Source organism: Strigops habroptila, chromosome Z (genome assembly GCF_004027225.2).
Source record: "Strigops habroptila isolate Jane chromosome Z, bStrHab1.2.pri, whole genome shotgun sequence".
Lineage (NCBI taxonomy): Eukaryota > Metazoa > Chordata > Aves > Psittaciformes > Psittacidae > Strigops > Strigops habroptila.
In genome coordinates this window covers 90,776,059-90,799,808 of record NC_044302.2, presented here as the reverse complement: position 1 = coordinate 90,799,808, position 23,750 = coordinate 90,776,059, and the positions used below count along the sequence as shown (strand labels likewise).

Sequence of the window (23,750 nt, the reverse complement as noted above, 5' to 3'; positions counted from 1 at the left end):
CGGGCTTTTCCATCCCTTCGTGTCCTCTTGTGCTCATCCACTGGTGACATGGGGGGCCCTGATAGCCACAGCAGGGCCCTGCCAGCTCTGGGTCAAAGCTTGGTTTTCCTCTTGTGGCTTCTGTGTCATGGCAGGTTTAATTATAACCCCTTCCGTCACACTGTCCTGGCTTATCTCACGTGCTCCTGCATGCTCGCTTCCTCCTCGCTGGCAGCATCTCCACCGGGTACCAGCTGCTGTCAAATTGGCTTTGGGACTTCAGCACGAGGAGACAAGGGTCCCAGCGCTGGCTGGAAACCCCAGGGTCAGCACAGGGATGGAAAGTGGGACCCCCTATTGGGCTCACCAGCATGGGGAGCAGCCCTTGCTCACCAGTAGAACCTGGGTCCCGGCTTTTGGGGATCAGAGATGCTGCCATAGGGGAGGAGGAGGAAGGACCCTGTGCTCCGGAGGGGCCATCAGTCAGAGCTAACCCATCTCTGTCCTCCGGCAGGTGACGCAGGAGTGGGGACAGCCCAGCCGCCACCATGGTTGCCCTCTCGCTGAAGATCAGCATTGGCAATGTGGTGAAGACGATGCAGTTCGAGCCCTCCACCATGGTGTACGACGCCTGCCGCATGATCCGTGAGCGGGTGCCGGAGGCGCAGATGGGACAGCGTAAGTCCACGGTGGGGCTGGATGCCCAGCTTAGATCCTGGTCTCCCTTTCCTCTCCTGTCTCTGTGCCCATATGGATTTTCCCAGAGCAGTGGCAGGGTGGAGGGAGCAAGGTCCAGGTCCTCCAGCCCAGTTGAGGTGAGGGGATGAGCTCCTCGGGCTCCCTCCTTGACACCCCAAAAGAAATACGGGGTGTTGGAAGGTCGGAAAGCACATTTGGAAGTAAAATACTTGAGCAATATGAGCCTGCTGCCCTTTGTGTCTCTGTTCTGTTTCCTACTTGCATCCATCAGCCCTAGCCAGGACTAGATGGGTTTAAACAGTTGCAGGCATTAATAAACTATATAAGTTAGTTTTCCCTTTTTGGGGCATATATTGGATCTGTTCCTCACTGGCAGCTCTCTGCCAGACCCATGCTGCTGCTCCATTACCTTGCTAAGCTCTCCCTGCTGCCACTAGGCTCAAAGTTAAGTTTATGGCTCAGAAGCTCATGATGTGACTCACACCCACGAGGATGTGGCCCGTCCCTATCATGGATGGAGGGAGGGCTGGAGCTCTGGAACACCATCCCGGGGCTCTCCTGGGTCCCCGCTGCCCTGAAAGTGGCTGTGCCACGGGGGAGAGGTAGCACGCAGGAGGTCAGGAGTCGTGGGAAGAGGAGGGGAGCGCGGTGACATCTGGAAGCAGCAAATTCCTCGAGGATGAAAGGAAATGCCTTCTCATGCCGTGCCCGGCTGGCCAGCGGGCCGGCAGACCACGGCTTTCAGTTTCAGAGAGGGGATGAGTGTCCCTATGGATGTGGGGCTGTGCTGGTGTTGGAAGGAGCATTGCATTTCCTGCTCCTGGGCGCGAGCCAGCCTGCTTGTAAAAAAACAGGCGAGGGGAAAGCCTTAAAGGGAACTGCTTATTCCCCAGTTCCTTTCCAGTTGCTTTTCTTTTCCTGTCAGCTCCTCTCAGGTTTTATTTCTCCTTGCAGTGGCACTCGAGGGGTCCTTGTTTGAGCCGCCCTGGTTTTTTGTCACCTTAAGATGGTATATTTCCAGCTCTGCTCTTGCTCTGTCTCAGGAAGTGCCTTTCCCCACCCAAGCTGTGGATTTGGGGCAAGCTGCTCCCTTTCCAGTGCTTTAGAGTTATCCTCTCGGAATTTGCTGTGAAAATAGCTTTGGGTTCGGGGTTGTTTTTTCCCAATTTAAAAATAAGATGGCAAGGCTCCGTGCTTTTCCTGCTCCCTGTTTAGTCGGATCCCAGCGGCAGCGTGAGCCAGGCAGGCGCAGGGCAGCTCAGGAATTTGTCCCTCCCCGCAGAGAGCTGCCAACAAGATGACGAGTTATAAACAGAGCCAGCCAAGACAGACAGAGCCAGCCAAGACAGCCTGCGGCGCAGGGTTGTTGCAGAGGTGGAGAAGGACCTTTCCCAGGGCAAAGCCAGGCGTGGTCCTGGCCTCTTGCAGCGTGAAAACAGGGTTATCCCTGTGGGTATGAGCTGGGGTGCCACCGCACGGGCTCAGCAGCAGCAGTTGCATTGGGTACCCCAGCCACGAGGAAGCAGGATGTGGTGAACAGCACTAATTCACCACCCCTGAGGCCTTGTAAGCCTTGATCCCTTACTCCTTCAGCCTCACCTTCCCCAACCAGAGGAGTTCCAGCTCCTTTAGTCCCCCGTAACAAGGCTCCATCATTTAAGATGCCTTTCTCTGTATCTTTTCAAACGCTGCTGTGTCCTTCTGGGGAGGTGCAGACCACACCACCACTGAGTGCTCAAAGCGTGGATGTGCCTAGGTTTTACAAACCAGTTCCCAGCACCCTTCCTGGTGATCCCCCTTGCTTTCACTGTTGCTACACAGTGCAGTGAACATTTCTGAGAGCTGTCAACCACAACTCCAGGCTCTTCCTTCTGTTGTGACTGTCAGTTCCAAGTTCAGCGTTGTGTAGGCATGCTTCAGACAGCTTTCTCTGTAGACAGCTATGGCAAAACATGAAGCTTGCTTGCCAGCTTTGTTGCCCACTCGTTAGGTTTAGGCTCCAGCATTCACAGTGCTGCTGAGCTTCACGTGCAGGGCTGCGCTGCTGCACTACTGCACATCCCCGGCAGTGTTCAAGACTAGGTTGGACAGGGCTTGGAGCAACCTGCTCTAGTGGAAGGTGTCCCTGCCCATGGCAGGGGCTTGGAACTGGATGAGTTTTAAGGTCTCTTCCAACCCAAACCATTCCATGATGTTGCTGGCCCTGTCCTGCTCAGGATTACCCTGGCAGAGCCTTTACCTGTTTTTCAGCCAACGATTTTGGGCTGTTCCTCTCGGATGAAGACCCAAAGAAAGGGATCTGGCTGGAGGCAGGGAAGGCTCTGGACTACTACATGCTTCGCAATGGGGTAAGCATCCATCCCACATCCTTCCAGCTGGTACGTGCTTTGGCTCCAGATGTGCCCTGAGTGTGGAGCTGGTGTGGGTGCCTGCCTTGTTGCCTTGCATCGTGCCCTGCAGCACCCCACAATTGCACCAGGGAGATGGGAGCTGTTGGTGGGATGTGGGTGCCCTGTGCCGGTGCCGCTGCTGGAAGCTGTGCTCCGCTGTGCCCACAGGATACTATGGAGTACAAGAAGAAGCAGCGGCCCCTGAAGATCCGCATGCTGGATGGGACAGTGAAAACAGTGATGGTGGACGACTCCAAAACTGTCACAGACATGCTCATGACAATCTGTGCCCGGATCGGTGAGAGGAGCGGGCAGCAACAGGGGAAAGGGAGGTGGGGAGAGATTGCAGTGTTGGATGGGGCTACGGAGGGAGCAGCAGCAGCCTTATGGAGATGGTCTGGCAATGGGGATGAGGGGTGTGTGATGCTGGGGAGGGGACACTGCTCTGCCCCCCTGCGTTGCTTCAGGCTCTATATTTGGCAGCAAAGTCATGTTGAGCTTGGTCCTCTGCTCTCCTGCAGGCATCACCAACTACGATGAGTACTCGCTTGTTCGGGAGATTATGGAAGAGAAGAAGGAGGAGGTTACTGGCACCCTCAAGAAGGACAAGACCCTGCTGCGAGATGAGAAGAAGATGGAGAAGCTCAAGCAGAAGCTGCATACAGATGACGAGTGTAGGTGCCTGCGTGTGCTGGGAAGGGGAGCAGGGACCCTCGCCAGGGGAGGAGCCTCTATAGGGGAGTGGAGAGGAGTGTGATGAGGAAACATGTCCCACACTCCCTGGAGTGTCTCCTGCCCGGAGGCCCAGGGCAGAGGGTGAGAAATGGGGTGCATCACAGAGATGTTGGTTTCTCACCCTGCATGAGCAGCCCTGGGGCTGGGGTTGGCCCTGTCCTCACTCATGCTCTGTCCTTTCCTGCAGTGAATTGGCTGGACCACGGCCGGACCCTGCGCGAGCAAGGCATCGATGACAATGAAACGCTGCTGCTGCGGCGCAAGTTCTTCTACTCTGACCAGAATGTGGACTCCAGAGATCCTGTGCAGCTCAACCTGCTCTACGTGCAGGTACAGCTCCCTGGAGCTCTGCTGCCTGGCTGAGGGCTTTGGCCAGGAGCCACTATAGAGGGAGGGAACTTCAGGATGCCCAGTTATCTCCTGGGTAAGAGCCAACTGTGTCAGCTGCCACCCTGCCCTCTGTGTACTCCAGAGCTTCCCAAGGGATTTCATATCTCCTCTGTCTGATAGGAATCACCTGAAGTCCTGCTGCTGTTCCTCTCTCTTTTCCTGTTCTCCAGGCTTAGTGATGGTCCCTGTGGGGGCAGCCTGGTCCTAGATCCTTTCTTTTAGGGCCGCTTCTTTTAAGCCTGGAAAACAGGTCCTGCTTGTTGTGGAGGGGAGCGGTGGCGGGGCTGCCCAGCCCACAGCAGTGTCCTCTCTTCTCACACAGGCTCGCGATGACATCCTGAACGGTTCCCACCCTGTCTCCTTCGACAAAGCCTGTGAGTTTGCCGGCTACCAGTGCCAGATCCAGTTTGGGCCGCACAATGAGCAGAAGCACAAGCCAGGCTTCCTGGAGTGAGTGTCCCCAGGAGGCCCTGGGGTTGTCTTGGGGTGGTTGAAGCAGCTTAGAATCATAGGATCATAGAATGGTTTGGGTTGGAAAGGACCTTAAGATCATCTAGTTCCAACCCCCTGCCATGGGCAGGGATGCCTCACTCTAGACCATGTCGCCCAAGGCTCTGCCCAACCTGGCCTTGAGCACTGACAGCAATGGAGCATTCACCACTTCTTTGGGCAGCCTGTTCCAGTGCCTCACCACCCTCACAGTAAAGACCACCTTCCTTATATCCAACCTGAACTTCCCCGTTTCAGTTTAACCCATTACCTCTTGTCCTGTCGCTACAGTCCCAACACTGTGCCAGCACATGGGGCTCTGGTTGCCTCTGGTGTGACCTCTCTCCTCCCTGCAAGGGGTGCCAGCCCCCCGTCCTGCTGCTGCTGGCCAGGACATGCAGCCAGCTCTAATGGGGGGATGCCAGCCCATCATATGCCCTCCCCTAATGCCACACGATGGGCTGCATCCTCAGCCCCTCCACCGTGCACTGGGGCAGCTTTCATTACTGCAGCAACCTCTCCCACATCCTTTCTGCTCCCAAAATCTCCCAGCCCGTGCCCTGGCAGAGGTTCATCCGAGACTCTGGGTTTGGCCTCTTTGTAGTTGAAGACAAATGCTGGCTTTGGGCTCTGCTGCTAACAGCTGGCTTGGGTGTCTCTTGGCAGACTCAAGGATTTCCTGCCCAAGGAGTACATCAAGCAGAAAGGGGAACGCAAGATCTTCATGGTACGTGCAGGGGGCATGTTGAGACCTGGCCTTCTTGTTCCTCCATAGCAAAGGTTGAGGCTGCTGTTGTCTTTGGAGGCAACACATAGCAGCTTGGTGGGTGAGAAACGGGAGCAGAAGCTGTAGGTGAATCAGACAAGGCAGCTCCTGTGGTCCCAGGCATCAGAGGGATGCTGTAGCAGGGTTAGGGGACATTGTTGCGGTGGGGAGAGCCTGGAAGGGCTGTGACAGTGATGGTGGCACAGCCAGGGGGCTGTGGAGCTAGCGTGATGTTCTGTCTTTGCTGTTGCAGGCCCACAAGAACTGCGGGAACATGAGCGAGATTGAAGCCAAAGTTCGCTATGTAAAACTTGCCCGTTCCCTTAAGACCTATGGAGTCTCCTTCTTCTTGGTTAAGGTAAAGCTGCAGCCTCTGTCTCCACTGTTCTACTCTCCTTATTCATGCCTTTCCCTGTGCATTGCCTTCCCATTCCTTGGTGCATGCTTTTTCTCATTTTCAAGCCCTATATCACGAGCAGAAAGTGGGGCTCATGGTGTTTTGGTAGCCACAGCAGACTTCTGTGGCTAGCAGGGGTCTGTGCCTGGATGTTTCTGCAATAACCCTTCTATTGTGGCCCACAGGAGAAGATGAAGGGGAAGAACAAGCTGGTGCCGCGGCTGCTGGGGATCACTAAGGAGTGTGTGATGCGTGTAGACGAGAAGACCAAGGAAGTGATTCAGGAGTGGAACCTGACCAACATCAAGCGTTGGGCAGCATCGCCCAAGAGCTTCACCCTGGTAGGGACCAGCCCTGGTCCTCCTCCTTCCAACCCCAGTGGTGCTCCCATGGGGGGCTGCTCTCACACCAGCCCCTCTCTTGGGTATTGCCCCACAGCGGCGACAGCCTTGCCCTCCTCTGGTGCCTCTCCTGTTGTTTTGGAGGCGGGCGCTTGGGCGCTTAGTGCATACCAGAGGGGCTCAGAGTGGCCACCAATGCCACAGTGCTACCCTGTGCCCTGCTGTTACAGGATTTTGGGGATTACCAGGATGGTTACTACTCGGTGCAGACCACGGAGGGGGAGCAGATCGCACAGCTGATCGCTGGCTACATCGATATCATCCTCAAAAAGGTGAGGCTGTGCTGGGAAGGGCAGTGATAACCGGCTCCTCTCCAGAGAGGGATGCAGGGTGTCCCTTCCAGCTGCCTCCAGCTGGCAACATGGAGAGCTGGAGATGGGTCAGGGATGGTGGGATGGCGGTTGGCTGCAGGAGGAGGGGAGGGCTGGGAAGCATGTGCTGGCTGACACATATTCTCCTTCTCTCTGCAGAAGAAGAGCAAAGACCACTTTGGACTGGAGGGAGATGAGGAGTCCCCCATGCTGGAAGACACCGTGTCTCCAAAGAAGTAAGTTCTCCAGCAGCAAGTTAGCTGCCAAACAGAAGTTGAATGGAGGGCAGGCTCCAGCCCAGCTTTTGCAGCACAGCACGTCTGGAGGAAGAGCTGCCACTCCTTCAGTGCAGCACTCCCACAGAGCCCGGTGCTGGGGCCATGAGCATCCCTTCACCTGGTACTTCTCCCTGTTTCAGGTTGACCGTCTTGCAGCAGCAGTTTAACCGTGTAGGCAAGGCAGAGCTGGGCGCAGTGGCCCTGCCAGCCATCATGCGCACAGGGGCTGGAGGGCCTGAGAACTTCCAGGTGGGCACAATGCCCCAGCCTCAGCTGCAGATCACCAGTGGCCAAATGCACCGAGGGCACATGCCTCCCCTGGTAAGCTCTTCACCCTGTGCCCACATAGACCCAAAAAGGTGCCCATCAGGCTTGTGTAGACCCATCCGTTGGGATCCACGAGCTACAGCACCCTGGCTGCAGCCTCTCCTCCAGGTTGAGCTGCCCCAAGCTGCTATGCCTGGCCAGCCCCACCAATGCTGTGGTTTGCAGCATGGCCCTCTGCCTGCCTTGGTTGTCCCCCATGCCCTTTGCAGCTGGAAAACCACTTGGAAAAGGCCATGAGGAGGCTGTGTACTTTGTTCCCACTCAGCCTGCTGTGGGGCTTGCTGTAAAAGCCTTATGGGGTCCCCTTGCATCTGCTCCCCACTCCCCAAGAGCTGGTTAACTGTGACTTGCTTATACCCACAGTGGGACTGGGCATTTCCCAGTGGGAGGTGCAGAGGGGAGACCCCTTTTTTGCTAGATGCACCCCACTTTGTGGACATGCCTACCTAGAGCACTGTCACCAACAGCACTTTACGCCACGTTGCGGGGAGGGTGTATGAGACAAATATTTAAGCCTAGATTTCAAGCCTCCAAGGGTATCTCCATCTGTCCCTGTGTTGCAGACTTCAGCCCAGCAAGCCCTGACCGGCACCATCAACTCCAGCATGCAGGCTGTGCATGCAGCCCAGGCCACGCTGGATGACTTTGAGACCTTGCCACCCCTCGGGCAGGATGCTGTGAGTGTCGGGTGAAGGCACTGTGGAAGGAGGGGGGGCCTTGCTGGAGGTTGTTGGCTGGGCTGGGTGAAGCTGGTTGTATTCCCAGGAGAGGTGTAAGCAGCTCCTGGGAAGATCTGCTGCCTGCAGAGACCTTGTTGTATCCCACTGTGGGTGCAGGAGTGGAGGGGACGCTTGGTCGTGTTGCTTCATCAGGATGGGTGGGGAGTTTGGGGTGGACACAGCTCTTTGTTCCATCCTCCCTGTCTCCTCTTTCCTGCATCTCTCTGTGTGAGCATGAGTGCAGCTACCCACCACCTCCACCACCATCTCCTGACCCTGTTCTCCCCATTTCAGGCATCCAAAGCTTGGCGCAAAAACAAGATGGATGAGTCAAAGCATGAGATCCACTCCCAAGTGGATGCTATCACTGCCGGCACAGCCTCAGTGGTCAACCTCACGGCAGGTATGTGGAGGGTTGAAGAGGGATGCTCCATTCTGGACAAGGCTTAGTGTCTCTTGTCTGGCTGAAGGTCACAACTCCTGCCCTGCATCAGAGGCTGGATGAGCCAGTCTTCCCCATCTAGAGCTAAATCATCCCTGACTGCTGCTAATGTGCCTGTAGAGCTGGTCATGCCCCTGCAGCTCACCCTGGGTTTAGATCCTTACCTGTCCAGTCCTTCCTCCCAGTCTTAGGCTGGCCTTCCATCCTCTGGATGAGGAGCGTGTTGTCCAGTCCCTGCCATAGCTCTGGGCACAGCGACTGCATAGTGCAGCTCTCTTTCCCCATGCTCCCCTGCTCCAACCAGCTGCTGCAGGCTTAGGAGCCAGAGGGTCTCCTCCCATGCTCCCAGGAAAGAGAACCACCTCAGTGACAGGCACAGGGATGCTCTTGGAGCATCACTTGAAGTGCATCGCATCTTGACACCTCTCCTCCTATGCAGGGGATCCAGCGGACACGGACTACACCGCTGTGGGCTGTGCTGTCACCACCATCTCTTCCAACCTGACGGAGATGTCCAAGGGCGTGAAGCTGCTGGCTGCACTGATGGAAGATGAAGGAGGGAACGGCCGTCAGCTTCTGCAGGCAGCCAAGAACCTGGCGAGTGCTGTCTCGGACCTGCTGAAAACAGCACAGCCTGCCAGCGCTGAGGTGAGGGGCAGGAGGAGCCATCAGGAGAAGTTTTTGTGCTTGCTCTCGAACCCGGTGTTGATCTTGGCTCGTTCCTTGCAGCCTCGCCAGAATCTCCTGCAGGCTGCTGGCCTGGTGGGCCAGACCAGTGGGGAGCTGCTGCAGCAGATCGGGGAGAGCGACACCGACCCCCGGTTCCAGGTTAGTGCAGTCGAGGACTCTTGCTCCCTAAAACCATCAGCCTTTGCGCAGGACCTGGCCTCTGGACTTGATGAGGGAGGGGACAGGCCGTTGCCCATCTCTGTCCCTACAGCCGCAGTGGTAACACCTCTTATCTTATGGATTCCCATGTAGATCCCAGAAAGCCGACGTGCTTGGATCCTGCCTGCCTCTGACCCAAAGACGGTAAAAAGGGGGCTGTAGGCACGGTGTGGTGGTCCCTGCCCTCTCCCGTGCGAGGGGTGCTCCTCTGAGGACTATCAGCTGAACTCTTTGGAGAAGGGCTCTTGTCAAAAACCTGCTTTTCTGGTGGTTGGCTCTCAGAAGTCCATGCACTCGGGTCATCACTGTGTGAGCACTTGCCTGGGACCCCACTGCTCCTGCCTGTGAGAGCTGCCTGTCTGCCACCCAGGGTGGCTGCAGCATCATGGGGTGGTTTATTTTGGCTTCCATCTGGCTTGCTTTCCTGCAACGGCTCCTTCCAGCATAAGCGAGATAGCACACTGTGCTGGGTAGGAGGATCCAGCCATAGCACAGACCAAAATAGCCCCCAGAAACAAGGTGTTTCTGTTCACGGCGACCTCAGAATAAACAGGAAAGCCTTGACATTTAGACAAAGGGAACAGAAAAGACAACAGCAGGGGAGGAAGCCACGCTCAGCCAGGCATCAGTGCCAGCACAGGGGCATCCCCATGTGGCAGGTTTAGGACCTGTAAGACAATTTGCACACACGCAGTGGGATGCTCTGCATCGGAGCTGCCAGACCCGAGTGTATCTACTTCCCTCCTTGGGCTCTGATGCAGTAGTCTGGGGACTCTGGAGATGGTTGCATGCACTGTCTGCTCTCTGCTCCTGTCTGGAAAGGTGGTGGATTGCAGTGGGAATAGTCTTGGCTTGCAGGAGGTGAGGGGATGCTCTGACACTTCTGATTTGGTGGCTGGAGGCTTAGCTGTCCTTAGTGGGGCTGCCCGCTGTGAGCACACACACGGCAGGAGGGTCGCAGGCACAGCAGGCAGTGAGCTCTGCCCTCTGTACCAAGGTCTTTGCCCCAGGCGCTTGCTGTCTGGTGCTGTTGCTGCCAGTTTTCACCGGCAGCATGCCACAGGAGCTAATCCTGGCGTGCAGTCATGTCTGATGCCCTGCAGGAAAGCAGTTTGCCTTGCACTGGTCGCTGCCTGTTGCATGCTGGCAGGGTAGCCCCATGCCTTCCCTGCTGCCCTGGGCGTGAGGAGGCTGGATGATGTGTCATACCTCTCCTTTAGCCCCAGCAAAGACTGTAGAGATGTAACCTGTTGCTAAGGAGCTAGAAAACAGCTGGCAAGCCTGCAGTGTAGGCGACCAGAGGCTGCATCTCCTGCTGATCCCCTGCTGATGGGATGAGCCTGTGGGCAGGCAGATGCCCCTAGTATGGCTTGTGCCACGGCAGCTTGTGCCTGCCGTTTGGCAGGAGGGGTTTGTAATTGTTTGGCTTCGCATCCCTCCATGTAAAGCTCGGCAGTGCGGGTGGTGCCTTGCAGAGCTTGTTGCTGTGGTACCATCAGGGACTTGCAGCACTTGTTGCCTAGGCAATAAGCAGGTCACAGGAGCTGGGGTGGTGCTGAGCGTTGCCTGTGCTGTTCTGGGTGACGTTCATGGCAGTGCTGTGCTGCAGGCTGCAGCTCCAGGCCAGGTTACAGCCTCACCACCGGCTGTAGCACTCACTAGAGATGGGATCAAGGTGTTGCCAGCCACCCCAAGCGATCCGTGGTGACGATGCTGGGACCGAGTGGATGAAAGGCCCCCAAGAGCTCATGTTTCCCACCTGAATATTTCATGAGCGCCCTGCGGGCAGCTGCCATTGCTCTCGCTGTAGTAGCTCCTGTGCTGACCCTCTCCGTTCCCCACAGGACATGCTCATGCAGCTGGCAAAGGCAGTGGCCAGCGCCGCGGCCGCGCTGGTGCTCAAAGCCAAGAACGTGGCTCAGAAGACGGAGGACGCGGCGCTGCAGACGCAGGTGATCGCTGCTGCCACCCAGTGTGCCCTCTCCACCTCCCAGCTCGTGGCCTGCACCAAGGTAAGCAGCAAGGCTTTAACCCCTGCTTCGGTGTGGCTGCTTCACCAGGGTGGTGGCAGCTCTGAAGGTGCAGATAGGTGTGCTAGAACCACACTTCTTAAGGTGGGACATTAGGGGTCTGGCACACTTTGGGTTGTGGTCCTTGTCACCGTGCCCAAGCGCTGCATCTCTTTAGCGGAGCAGAAGCTGGGGACATCTATCCCTGCACAGCTCCTACAGGGAGCCCACCACTCTTGCTCTCTCCTCCCCTCCAGGTAGTGGCTCCCACAATCAGCTCACCAGTGTGCCAGGAGCAGCTGATCGAGGCTGGCAAGTTGGTGGCCAAGTCAGCAGAGGGCTGTGTGGAGGCATCCAAGGCGGCCACCAGCGATGACCAGCTGCTGAAGCAGGTTGGGGTGGCAGCCACGGCCGTCACCCAGGCCCTGAATGACCTGCTGCAGCACATCAAGCAGCACGCCTTGGGTGGGCAGCCCATCGGGCGCTACGACCAAGCCACCGACACCATCCTCAACGTCACCGAGAACATATTCAGCTCCATGGGTGATGCTGGTGAGAGCCCTGATTGTACTCAGAGTAGAGCGTGGTGGACGGGGAGGTATCAGGGAGCCTGTGGGACTTGCTAACGGGGCCACCCTTCCTTCCTGTCCCAGGGGAAATGGTGCGTCAGGCTCGTATTCTGGCCCAGGCCACTTCCGACCTTGTCAATGCTATCAAAGCTGATGCAGAAGGAGAGACAGACCTTGAGAACTCACGCAAGCTGCTGAGCGCGGCCAAGATCCTGGCCGATGCCACTGCCAAGATGGTGGAGGCTGCGAAGGTCAGTGGTGTGGGATGGGAGGAATGCTGGCTTTGGTCCCCAGCCCCATCTGATTACATCTGCTCAGTGCTGGGGAAGGCAGAGCAGCCCCTGGTTAGGAAATGGCTCTCAGAGCAAGGTCCTGCATTGGGCTAGGGACCTGTGCGATGGAGTGGGGCTCCTCCTGGAGCTGTGGGTGGGAGCAGAGCAGCTGCTCTCTCGTGGAGAGGCTTTGGGCATTGGTAAGCAGCCAGGCTGCTTTGTGGGGTACTCCCCAACATCAGGCCAGGGCACAGAAGGACCCTGAGGTCCCTGCGAGGTGTGATGCGTTTCCTGCTTTCCGCAGGGAGCTGCAGCCCACCCGGACAGTGAGGAGCAGCAGCAGCGGCTGCGCGAGGCCGCAGAGGGGCTCCGCATGGCCACCAACGCCGCAGCCCAGAACGCCATCAAGAAGAAGCTGGTGCACAAACTGGAGGTGAGACACTGGGCAAGGCGCCTTGGAGGGCAAGCAGGCACGGTCAGCGAGTGAGAGCTGACCAGGAGCCCCGCATCCCTGCGCTTTCCAGAGGGATAAAGTCCTTTTCATGTACGGCATCCCTGCTGCATCCCTCAGAGACCTCCCCACTGCTCCCTTCCCATGTGTGCACCATGTTGCTTTAGGATGCTGGGTGTTGAGGGTGCTGGGGGTGTTCTGGTGGGCCCCAGTGCATGGTGGGGGGCTCGGGGCAGGCTGTCCTGGTGACCTGGTGGTGCCCAGTGCTGGTGACCAGTGCTAACCCTTGTCTCCCTCTGCCAGCACGCAGCCAAGCAAGCAGCTGCCTCTGCCACCCAGACCATTGCTGCAGCACAGCACGCTGCCTCATCCAACAAGAACCCCGCTGCACAGCAGCAGCTGGTGCAGAGCTGCAAGGTAAGGGCCTGGGCCTGATCCTGGCGTCTCCCTTCTCCCATCAGCCACGCTGGGGCTTCCTGCTCGAACACAGTGGGCAGGCAGGACCTTGGGGTCCTCATGGAGCTCCCCTAGGAGCTGATCCATCTCCTCCCGGCCTCTGCACTGATGTTCTTCTCTGGCAGGTGGTGGCAGAGCAGATCCCGATGCTGGTGCAGGGTGTTCGAGGAAGCCAGTCCCAGCCGGACAGCCCCAGTGCTCAGCTGGCTCTCATTGCTGCCAGCCAGAACTTCCTCCAGGTACCCGTGCTGCCCAGAGCCTCCTGCATGGCTCTGCTGTTACAGCTTTCCTGCCATGCCTGGCCCTCCCAAGATACTGTGAAACCTGCTGCACATGGGCAGCAAAGAGATGCTGCGTTTTCATCCCCTTCTCACTGCTTTTTCCTTTGCCCTGGCAGCCTGGTGGGAAGATGGTAGCTGCAGCCAAGGCCACTGTTCCTACCATCACAGACCAAGCCTCCGCGATGCAGCTCAGCCAGTGTGCCAAGAACCTGGCCGCAGCTCTGGCTGAACTCCGCACGGCTGCTCAGAAGGTGAGAGGCTGGGTCCCATCCTGCAGCAGGACCCTGGCCTGTGGAGAGTAGGGGGGAACATGGAGACAGCCCAGCAGCAGATCATGGGTGGGCTCAGGGGTCGCCTCACTCACTTTCCCTTCTCCCCCATCGCAGGCTCAGGAGGCGTGTGGACCCCTGGAGATAGACTCTGCGCTGGGTCTGGTGCAGAGCCTGGAGAGGGACTTGCAGGAAGCCAAGGCGGCTGCCCGTGACGGCAAGCTCAAACCTCTGCCAGGAGAGACGGTGAGTGCATGGGGTGGTGCAAGGTGGGTGCTGGAGCAGGGGAGCCACCAGAAGGTGCAGCCCACCACCATGTCCCCACTCATCCCCCTGCAGATGGAGAAGTGTGCCCAGGACCTGGGGAACAGCACGAAAGCCGTCAGCTCTGCCATCGCTCACCTCCTGGGAGAGGTGGCCCAGGGCAATGAGAACTACACAGGTACCAACCTCAGCGCCAGGGCTGGGAGAGGGCAGGGTGCCGTGCCAGCAGCCACTGACCTCCCCATCTCCCCAGGCATCGCTGCCCGGGAGGTGGCCCAGGCCCTGCGCTCACTCAGCCAGGCTGCCCGTGGTGTGGCGGCCAACACCGCCGACCCGCAGGCACAGAATGCCATGCTGGAGTGTGCCAGCGACGTGATGGACAAAGCCAACAACCTCATCGAGGAGGCGCGGAAAGCCGTGGGCAAGCCTGGAGACCCAGAGAGCCAGCAGCGCCTGGCCCAGGTGGGAGAATGGGTACCCCAGGGGGGAGAATGGGCACCAAAGATGGGGAGAATGGGTACCTTGGTGTGCCCTACCATCCGCTGGGAAGGGCACGAGGCTGGCCAGGGAATGGTGACCGCTCTTTGCTTCTCTGCAGGTGGCCAAAGCTGTGTCGCAGGCCCTGAGCCGCTGTGTTAACTGCTTGCCAGGGCAGCGAGACGTGGACGCTGCCATCCGCATGGTGGGAGAGGCCAGCAAGAGACTGCTTGCGGATTCGGTGAGCTGAGCCGGGGCAGGAGGGGATGAGGGAAGCTTTGTAGGCATGTGAGCTGGTCTGTCTGCACCAGCTTCCTCTGTAGCGTATCCCCCAGGCATGTACCAGCCCTTCATCCTCCATCTCCATCCTCCTTGCTGCCTCTCCTAACTGGTCTCTCTGCCTCCAGTTCCCTCCCAGCACCAAGAGCTTCCAGGAGGCGCAGAGCCAGTTGAACCAGGCAGCTGCAGGGCTCAACCAGTCCGCCAACGAGCTGGTGCAGGCGTCGCGTGGCACCTCGCAAGACCTGGCCAGGTCCTCTGGCAAATTTGGACAGGACTTCAATGAGTTCCTGCAGGCAGGGGTGGAGATGGCCAGCCAGTCCCCGGTGAGACCGAGTGTCCCTTGGGTGATCCTGGGTGGTTTGGGATGCTCGAGAGGGTGGCTGACCACAGGCAGGGTGGCTGGGCAGGGGTGGTTAGGGTGGTTGTGGCCAATGCAGCTGATGAGATGGGGCCTGGAGCCGTGCGAAACCACAGCAGCAGGGGGAAAGTGGCTTGGGTTGGTTCAGTGAGTGTTGCCACTGTTGGCGGACGAGTTAGATGAAGGGAACTGGCTCAGCTTGAAAACCACCAAAGCAGATCCAGGGTGTGGAGCTTGGAAACGTGCTGCAGGTAACTCTTCTTGGCTCCTTGCAGAATAAAGAAGACCAGGCGCAGGTGGTGTCAAACCTGAAGAGCATCTCCATGTCCTCCAGCAAGCTACTGCTGGCTGCAAAGGCGCTCTCCGCCGACCCTGCAGCACCCAACCTCAAGAATCAGCTGGCAGCAGCAGCACGGTAGGAGGAACTGCTCCGTGTGAGCTGCTTGCTGTAGCAGAGGAGCCCGGTGGTGGGGCGGCATTGATCCGTGGGTCTTTCTCCCTTGTCGCTTGCAGGGCTGTGACCGACAGCATTAACCAGCTGATCACCATGTGCACCCAGCAGGCGCCGGGCCAGAAGGAGTGTGACAATGCCCTGCGGGAGCTGGAGGTGAGAAACCACATCTCGGTGAGGCTGAGATGGCTGGGTGCTGCGATGGTGGGGTGGGGGGAGCTGCGCCCCACTGCGAGGGGCAGGAGGGAGCCAAGGGGAGGTGCAAGCGGAGGGCATGGACGCGACACTTGTGTCCCTGCAGACAGTGAAGGAGCTGTTGGAGAACCCCACCCAGACAGTCAATGACATGTCCTACTTCAACTGCCTGGACAGCGTCATGGAGAACTCGAAGGTGAGCCCTGAGCAGGTTTGGAGAAGGATGGCGAGGGTTTGGGAAGGATGCGGGGGGCAAAGGGAAAGGTGGTTCCACCCCTGTTGGTGAAGCACAGTGAGCTCTGAGCCTGGGAGCGCTGTGGGAGCAGGAGGTGGTGTCCACAGCCGGTGTGTTCCTGCAGGTGCTGGGCGAGTCCATGGCTGGCATCTCCCAGAACGCCAAGAACAGCAAACTGCCCGAGTTCGGCGAGTCCATCAGTGCCGCCTCCAAAGCTCTCTGCGGGCTGACAGAGGCAGCTGCTCAGGTGAGACAGGCTTAGTCCCAGCCCTGGGCATTGCCCCTAGTGCATAGTTGCCACAGTCCCTCCAAGCCTGTCCCTGTAGGACTGTCCCACCAGCCCATACCCGCTCTGAGCCTCCCTGCTGTGTGTAAGCTCTCTCTCATCGTTTCTCTCGTGCTCCCAGGCTGCCTACCTTGTGGGGGTCTCGGACCCCAACAGCCAGGCTGGACAGCAGGGCTTGGTAGACCCCACTCAGTTTGCCAGAGCTAACCAAGCCATCCAGATGGCCTGCCAGAACCTGGTGGACCCTGCCTGCACCCAGTCCCAGGTGAGTATGAGGTGGGGCACCATTACGGGCATTTCTTGCATGAAAGGGAGTGTGAGGGTAATTGGAAGAGCTGTGTCCCAAAAGTTGGCCAAGATTATGGCTAGGGTCACATCAGCTGTACTGGGAACCAGCTGGCAGCTTTGATGCAATAGTCACAGTCCAGTTGGGCGTGCAGGACCTTGGCAACCCTTATAAGATCCCAAGAGGGACCCCTGTGGTCACTGATACCCATATGGGGCTGGCAGGAAGGGAGAGCTGTGGGGATGGGGCGTTGTGGTGGGTCCTGCCTTACCCTGCTCTTCCCTGTAGGTGCTGTCAGCAGCCACCATCGTAGCAAAGCACACCTCAGCCCTGTGCAACACGTGCCGCCTGGCCTCGTCCCGCACTGCCAACCCTGTGGCCAAGCGCCAGTTTGTCCAGTCGGCCAAAGAGGTGGCCAACAGCACGGCCAACCTGGTGAAGACCATCAAGGTGAGGTCTCCCCATGGTGGGGATATGGGGTTTGGGGCATGGTGGGGGTTGGATAACTGCTCTGGTCTCTCCGCTCCAGGCCCTGGATGGCGAGTTCAACGAGGAGAACCGGGAGCGGTGCCGCGCCGCCACCGCACCTCTCATTGAGGCTGTGGATAACCTGACGGCCTTCGCCTCCAACCCGGAGTTTGCCACTGTTCCAGCCCAGATCAGCCCGGAGGTGGGATGCCAAGGGGCAGGGAGGATGTGGCCTGGCTGTGACGGGGGCTGCTGTAGGGTAGTGGGGAATATGCCTCCCCTTGAGCTTGGTGGAGTGTGATGGGGAGGTGGCAGCAAGCCTTGGGCTTTGAGGGGCTGCTCCGTCGTGAGAATCACAGGTCAGAGAGGGAATAACTTCCCATGCACAGTCCTTTGCCTCACTGGCCCATCATCTCCCTGTGCAGGGACGCAGAGCCATGGAGCCCATCGTCTCTTCAGCCAAGACCATGCTGGAGAGCTCTGCTGGCCTCATCCAGACCGCTCGCTCCCTGGCCGTCAACCCCAAGGACCCGCCGCAGTGGTCGGTGCTGGCTGGCCACTCGCGCACCGTCTCAGACTCCATCAAGAAGCTGATCACCAACATGAGGTGAGGAGAGCCCTGTCCCTGCTGCCTCTGACCGAGCATCCCTAGGGATGTCTTGGCTCATCATCCCCTTTGGCTGATGAGGCGAGGCAAGGGATAAGATGAAGATGTTCCTCTTGTCCTGCATGGGAGCTGCTCTTCCAGCCCTGAGCGGCGGGTTTGCACATCAGCGTGCCTGTGCTTTATGACTCTGGGTTGCCCCAAAGCCTGGCAGAGGGGTCCTGCCCCTCACCAGCACCAGCTGAGGCTGGGGGTGAAGGGGTAGTGTAGCACCTACCAATGCTGAACTGATCCATCTGTCACACAGAGACAAAGCTCCAGGACAGCGGGAGTGCGATGAGGCCATTGATGTCCTGAACAGATGCATGCGGGAGGTGGACCAGGCCTCCCTCGCTGCCATCAGCCAGCAGCTGGCTCCACGAGAAGATATCTCCCAGGAGGTGGGTTAGGGATGCGCTGGTACAAGCGTAACATTGGCTGGCATCCTTCCCCCAGCTCCCATCAGCACATGGTGACCACAGCCTCATGCAACGCCTTCTCTTTGCAACAGGCTTTGCACAACCAGATGATCACAGCTGTGCAGGAGATCAGCAACCTGATCGAGCCCGTGGCCAGCGCAGCACGGGCTGAGGCCTCTCAGCTGGGGCACAAGGTAACACGGGGATGGGGAACTGCTGACAAGGTGCTTGGTGTGCGTGGAGGAGCTCGTGGTGTGAGGAAAGGCACAAGATAGCCAGGGCTGGAAGTGTGGGTGCTGATGGTGCTCTTCCCTAGGTGTCCCAGATGGCTCAGTACTTCGAGCCGCTCATCATGGCAGCGATCGGTGCTGCCTCCAAAACACCCAACCACCAGCAGCAGATGAACCTCCTGGACCAGACCAAAACGCTGGCCGAGTCTGCCTTGCAGATGCTGTACACAGCCAAGGAGGCTGGTGGGAACCCCAAGGTGAGCAGGAGGGTTACATGTCAGTGGCGTGCTCCTCTTCATATGTGGGTGCTGCGTGGCTAGACATGGAGGTAAGCGTGTGTGCAGCATCCCTGTTGGGATGGGAGCTGCTGCCCACCTTCTTTCACTGTGGTTCGTCCTTGCAGCAAGCTGCCCACACCCAGGAGGCTCTGGAGGAGGCCGTGCAGATGATGAAGGAGGCGGTGGAGGACCTGACCACCACTCTGAATGAGGCAGCCAGCGCTGCAGGTGTTGTGGGGGGCATGGTGGACTCCATCACCCAGGCCATCAACCAGGTGAGGAGAACGTGAAGGGTAACTGGGCAAGGGTGGTGGTGGGAGAGAGGAAGAGGTAAGGTCAAACCCTACAAGGTTTTTGGACTGGAGCTGGAGCCAGAGTCTCCTGATGGTCTCTTGCAGCTGGATGAGGGGCCAGTGGGTGAGCCAGAGGGGACCTTTGTGGACTACCAGACCACGATGGTGAAGACAGCCAAGGCCATTGCGGTGACTGTGCAGGAGATGGTGGGTACAAGCAAGGCTGTCGCTGCAGAAAGCTCTGCCTGCCACAAGGAAGGCAAGCCTTCCTTGCTTGCCTGTCCCAGCATAGGGTCCCTCCAACTCCTGCTCTTCTTCCATCGGCAGGTCACCAAATCCACCACCAACCCAGACGAGCTGGGCACACTGGCCAACCAGCTCACCAACGACTATGGGCAGCTGGCACAAGAGGCCAAGCCAGCTGCCCTCACTGCTGAGAATGAGGAGGTGAGAGCATGGGGGGCAGTGCTGGAGCGTGCCGTGGGGCAGAGTGGGGTCTGCTGGGGCATGAGAGCAGAGGACAGGGACACTTGAACCTCCTGGGGGCAGGTAGCATTCACACCTCCCCTGGAACGTGGTATGGAAATGTGGAACAAAACCTTGTTTCCTTTTACCCCTTCCTGAATGAGAGGATTATAGAATCACAGAATGGTTTGGGCTGGAAAGGACCTTAAGATCATTCAATTCCAGCCCCCTGCCATGGGCAGGGACACCTTCCTCTAGACCAGGTTGCACAAGGCTCTGTCCAACCTGGCCTTGAACACTGCGAGGGGTGGAGCATTTACCACTTCTTTGGGCACCCTGTTCCAGTGCCTCACCACTCTCACAGTAAAGAACTTCTCCTTATATCCAGCCTAAGTCTCCCCTGTTGAAGTTTGAACCCATCACCCCTTGTCCTATCACTACAGTCCCTGATGAAAGTCCCTCTCCAGCATCCTTTTAGCCCCCTTCAGACACTGGAAGCTGCTCTGTGGTCTCCACGCAGCATCTCTTCTCCAGTTTGAACAACCCCAACTTTCTCAGCCTGTCAGTTGGGAGAGAGGAGCTGGGTGAGGGTGGATGGTGTTCCCCAGCGGGTATCATGGGTATGAGGCTACTCAGTTTCCTGCTGGCTCTCTCATGCATCCATCCCTCTCCAGATCGGCTCCCACATCAAGCGCAGGGTGCAGGAGCTGGGTCACGGCTGTGCCGCCCTGGTCACCAAGGCTGGAGCCCTGCAGTGCAGCCCCAGCGATGCCTACACCAAGAAGGAGCTGATAGAGAGTGCACGCAAGGTTTCCGAGAAGGTAAGTGGTCCGGAGAGAGGGGCGGTGGCGTGGCGAGGTGGGAGGGATGCTGGATTGAGCCTTGTGCCCTGGGAGCCGCCACATGAGGTTCTCTCCAAATCACACTTTATATTGCTGTGCATAGTGTTTACTGCATCTCCAGCCAAGCTTGCAGCTCACGCTGTGTGATTGATCTTGGAAAGCGTCCTGGCCCATCAGTCAGTCTAAAGAGCACGCTTCTGAATAACAGATGAAAACATGGCTTAAAAGCTGTGTTTGATAAGGGTAGAGCAGCAACGCTTGTAAGCAAAATCACAAAAGCAAAACAAACACTTGTTATAATGCCTGGCACGTGCCTGCATGTTCAGGACCTCCTGCAGTTCCTTCCTTTCTAAGATTGCTTTCCATCAGGAAACTTAATCCCCTATGAGTGCTTGCCCAAGTACAGAAATCGAGTTTAGCAGCCAAAGAAGAAATGAGTTGTGATGTTCTGGTGCCCATCATGCAAATCTTATTCATTTGCAAACTACCAGAGTCCAGCATCCTCTGAACCCCCAGACACAATAGTTATAACTGGAAGCTGAGAAGGGGTGTCCAGATCACACGATTCCCAATTTCTCTCCTTGGCATGGAGTGACTCTATCCTGGGAGATGTTGGAGAAGGTGTGCGCAGCAACTCTGCTCCCCAAGTCACCCTCCTTGTACCCCACAGGTATCTCACGTGCTGGCAGCCCTTCAGGCTGGGAACCGTGGGACACAAGCCTGCATCACAGCAGCCAGCGCTGTCTCTGGCATCATTGCTGACCTGGACACCACCATCATGTTTGCCACAGCAGGAACCCTCAACCGGGAGAACTCAGAGACCTTCGCTGACCACAGGTACTCGGGCACCTTGTGCAGTCTCTGCTCAGCTAGAGATGGGGAGTCAGGCTCTGTCCTGTGGTCTCCTGTCTTTATGAGCTGTGGACTAGCCACACGGACAACTGCAAATCCAGGTCATGCTGGCTCTGTTTCCCTTCCAAAAGGCAGGGTCCACAGTCTCTCTATACCCCAAGGACCATGTGTGCATGTAGAGGGCTGACTCCCTTCTTCTCCCCAGGGAAGGCATCTTGAAGACAGCCAAGGCACTGGTGGAGGACACCAAGGTGTTGGTGCAGAACGCCACAGCCAGCCAGGAGAAGCTAGCCCAGGCTGCCCAGTCTTCTGTGTCCACCATCACCCGCCTGGCAGAGGTGGTGAAGCTGGGTGCCGCTAGCCTGGGATCTGAAGACCCAGAGACTCAGGTGAGATGGGGTTTGTAGGGTGAGCAGAGGCTGCTTGTAGCTTGCTTGAAGGGGTTGAGGGTGTTCTGTGGTACTCTGGGGTGGATCCTACATGTTGTGGAGAGGGTTTGCTGAGCTTTGGCTGGTGCTGGCTGAGCTGGGGTCCCACTGCTGGGTCCCACCACCCCCAGCCTGAGCATAACCATAGCCAAGCCATTGCCCTGGTTTTGCTGTCCCCAGGTGGTTCTGATCAATGCTGTGAAGGATGTGGCCAAGGCACTTGGAGACCTGATCGGTGCCACCAAGGCAGCTGCTGGCAAAGCTGGGGATGATCCTGCTGTCTACCAGCTGAAGAACTCTGCCAAGGTCTGAGCTGGATGGGGTGGGAAGGAGGGGCTGGGGCAGCAGGGGCTGGAGAAAGAGCAGTGGGTCTTCTCTGTCCGTCTGGGGGCAGGAGGGGAAGAAGTGGCACATAACTGTGGGGCACAGCACTCAGAGGAAGCATTGGTAGAACAAGATGAGGTTGTGTGAGTGGAGTATGGGGACGGTGCTGGTTTGGGCCAAACTGTAAAGGTGCCAGCAGCAGCCTAGAGCTTGCATGAGGCTTAACCTCTTTTCCCTTCCATAGGTGATGGTGACAAACGTCACTTCCTTGCTGAAGACGGTGAAGGCTGTCGAGGACGAGGCCACAAAGGGGACACGGGCACTGGAGGCCACAATAGAGCACATACGCCAGGAGCTGGCAGTGAGTACAGTAGCAGTGCTGTGGCTGCTGCCCCACTCACCGCCTGCCCTGTGCCTCACCACCGCCCCTCTCCTCACAGGTCTTCTCCTCCCCGGTGCCTCCTGCCAAGGTCTCCACCCCGGAGGACTTCATCCGTATGACCAAAGGCATCACGATGGCCACGGCCAAAGCGGTGGCCGCTGGCAACTCCTGTCGGCAGGAGGATGTCATCGCCACGGCCAACCTGAGCCGCCGTGCCATCGCCGATATGCTGCGCGCCTGCAAGGTGGGTCCAGCGCGGGTTTGTGGGTGCTAGCAGGGATGGTGCTGGATGTGAACTGAGGAATTCCCTGTCTCCGGATTTCAGGAAGCCGCCTACCACCCAGAGGTGAGCGGGGACGTGCGGCAGCGGGCACTGCGCTTTGGCAAGGAATGTGCTGATGGATACCTCGAGCTGCTGGAGCACGTGCTGGTGGTGAGTGTCCCTGTCCCCACTCTCAGGGTGGGCAGAGGGTGCCCATGGATGCCAGGGTGCTCCTCACATCCCCAGGGTGCTCTGGGCTCTGCATCTCCTCCCACCGAGGTCTTTGCATGGCCCCTTCTCCGCCTGTGCCAGCACAGCACATGGCTGAGCCCCTTCCGTGGAGCTGGATGTCAGAGAGAGGAACAGGCTCTGAGGAAAGTTATTTGACTAACAACAGATGGAGATTAACCGGCCTTAAGCAGACGGAGGCTGGAAATTTGACAACACGGAAGCAAAACACAGAAGCAGCTTCCAGTAAAAGTGGTGGGAGTGAGACTTGAAAACAGCTTGTTAATCTCGCAGCAGAAGGGGAGATGGGCAGCAGATAGCAGAGGTGATGACTGCGAACACCAGCTGCACCCTTGTGATCTGGTCTTTGTCTGCCGGAGTCCTCCCGAGGACTTCAGATGGCTGCTCTAATTAACTGTCCTGCAAGATAAGTGTAGTTTACAAGCAGCAAATTAAGACCGCAAAGCGGTAGAAAGGATCCAGTGAGGTCCTTCCAGTGGTTTGCATTCTTGGCAGCGTCACAGAGGTACAGTCAGGGGCTCTGGAGGGATGCGTAGACCCTGCCTGTGTGTCACTGCAGCTGCAACAGCCCTCGAACCAGGGTCAGAATGAAGACAGGGGGAGAGCCAGCTCCATGGCAAGGTTTCACTGAGGTGGTTAGAAGGGATTGGTGATGTTCAGGTTTGCCAGATGGAAGGGGGTGGAGCTCAGACTGTGGTTTCCTGCAGGGAAGGCCCCATTAGGCAGAGGATAAACCAGCAGTGAGTTTGCTGTCCTCTGCATCTATCATAGATCAAATGTCTGTCTGGAAGATGCTTTAGTCACACGTAGGTCATGAGTGCTGAGGAGGAATTCTCAGGCTGACCTGTTGTTAACAGATCATGGGGCTAATGACAGAGTGTGGCAGTGTTTGAGATCAGAATATTCTGCTGTATTTTGGGAGTAACCCTCCACTTGCATGCAATATCATCCATACATATCTTGAATCTCATACACTGGTACATCTCATGAGATGTTCACTGGAGGTGCATCTCAGTAAGCTCATAGCCTCCATGGTGCCTTCAGCTCCAGACAGAGACCATTTAGCAGTTCTAAACATGTTGTCAGAGCAGATAGCAGGCTTAATAGTGGGACATTTAGTCTGGATGCACTATGAGGGCAAACCAGCCATCTGAGCCACATGCAGGTCAGTGACTTTGCTGGGATGGCCCCACACAAGTCCACATTAAAGCCATGACCCCCCCCCAGCCTCTGGTCTGTGAGGGGAGGAACGAAGCACTTGGG

At 57.7% G+C, this 23,750-nt stretch overlaps 1 protein-coding gene across 2 annotated transcripts in view; it reads left to right on the top strand.

Annotated features, from left to right (window-relative positions):
• TLN1 (talin 1) overlaps positions 1-23,536 on the top strand; it is a 28,577-nt gene extending 5,041 nt beyond the window's left edge. The window contains exons 1-50 of one of the 2 annotated variants that reach the window (XM_030512701.1): positions 71-304; positions 494-657; positions 2,929-3,026; positions 3,237-3,366; positions 3,590-3,742; positions 3,991-4,133; positions 4,516-4,643; positions 5,349-5,409; positions 5,702-5,806; positions 6,031-6,186; positions 6,417-6,518; positions 6,717-6,793; positions 6,976-7,156; positions 7,726-7,839; positions 8,176-8,284; positions 8,763-8,971; positions 9,053-9,151; positions 11,056-11,223; positions 11,478-11,772; positions 11,874-12,040; positions 12,366-12,494; positions 12,816-12,929; positions 13,094-13,207; positions 13,366-13,500; positions 13,636-13,764; positions 13,858-13,960; positions 14,036-14,244; positions 14,381-14,500; positions 14,667-14,864; positions 15,175-15,314; positions 15,413-15,506; positions 15,652-15,741; positions 15,905-16,027; positions 16,188-16,331; positions 16,641-16,802; positions 16,882-17,022; positions 17,246-17,427; positions 17,732-17,864; positions 17,975-18,076; positions 18,199-18,369; positions 18,516-18,665; positions 18,789-18,890; positions 19,011-19,130; positions 19,823-19,969; positions 20,661-20,827; positions 21,048-21,231; positions 21,451-21,576; positions 21,839-21,955; positions 22,035-22,220; positions 22,302-23,536. In XM_030512701.1, coding sequence (XP_030368561.1) covers positions 528-657; positions 2,929-3,026; positions 3,237-3,366; positions 3,590-3,742; positions 3,991-4,133; positions 4,516-4,643; positions 5,349-5,409; positions 5,702-5,806; positions 6,031-6,186; positions 6,417-6,518; positions 6,717-6,793; positions 6,976-7,156; positions 7,726-7,839; positions 8,176-8,284; positions 8,763-8,971; positions 9,053-9,151; positions 11,056-11,223; positions 11,478-11,772; positions 11,874-12,040; positions 12,366-12,494; positions 12,816-12,929; positions 13,094-13,207; positions 13,366-13,500; positions 13,636-13,764; positions 13,858-13,960; positions 14,036-14,244; positions 14,381-14,500; positions 14,667-14,864; positions 15,175-15,314; positions 15,413-15,506; positions 15,652-15,741; positions 15,905-16,027; positions 16,188-16,331; positions 16,641-16,802; positions 16,882-17,022; positions 17,246-17,427; positions 17,732-17,864; positions 17,975-18,076; positions 18,199-18,369; positions 18,516-18,665; positions 18,789-18,890; positions 19,011-19,130; positions 19,823-19,969; positions 20,661-20,827; positions 21,048-21,231; positions 21,451-21,576; positions 21,839-21,955; positions 22,035-22,220; positions 22,302-22,625 — 6,981 coding nt within the window. In that variant the 5' untranslated portion in view covers positions 71-304; positions 494-527 and the 3' untranslated portion in view covers positions 22,626-23,536. Of the gene's footprint in view, positions 1-70; positions 305-493; positions 658-2,928; positions 3,027-3,236; positions 3,367-3,589; positions 3,743-3,990; positions 4,134-4,515; positions 4,644-5,348; positions 5,410-5,701; positions 5,807-6,030; positions 6,187-6,416; positions 6,519-6,716; positions 6,794-6,975; positions 7,157-7,725; positions 7,840-8,175; positions 8,285-8,762; positions 8,972-9,052; positions 9,152-11,055; positions 11,224-11,477; positions 11,773-11,873; positions 12,041-12,365; positions 12,495-12,815; positions 12,930-13,093; positions 13,208-13,365; positions 13,501-13,635; positions 13,765-13,857; positions 13,961-14,035; positions 14,245-14,380; positions 14,501-14,666; positions 14,865-15,174; positions 15,315-15,412; positions 15,507-15,651; positions 15,742-15,904; positions 16,028-16,187; positions 16,332-16,640; positions 16,803-16,881; positions 17,023-17,245; positions 17,428-17,731; positions 17,865-17,974; positions 18,077-18,198; positions 18,370-18,515; positions 18,666-18,788; positions 18,891-19,010; positions 19,131-19,822; positions 19,970-20,660; positions 20,828-21,047; positions 21,232-21,450; positions 21,577-21,838; positions 21,956-22,034; positions 22,221-22,301 lie in introns of those variants that run through there. The other variant, XM_030512700.1, reaches the window with a different exon arrangement.
• Positions 23,537-23,750: the final 214 nt, after the last annotated feature.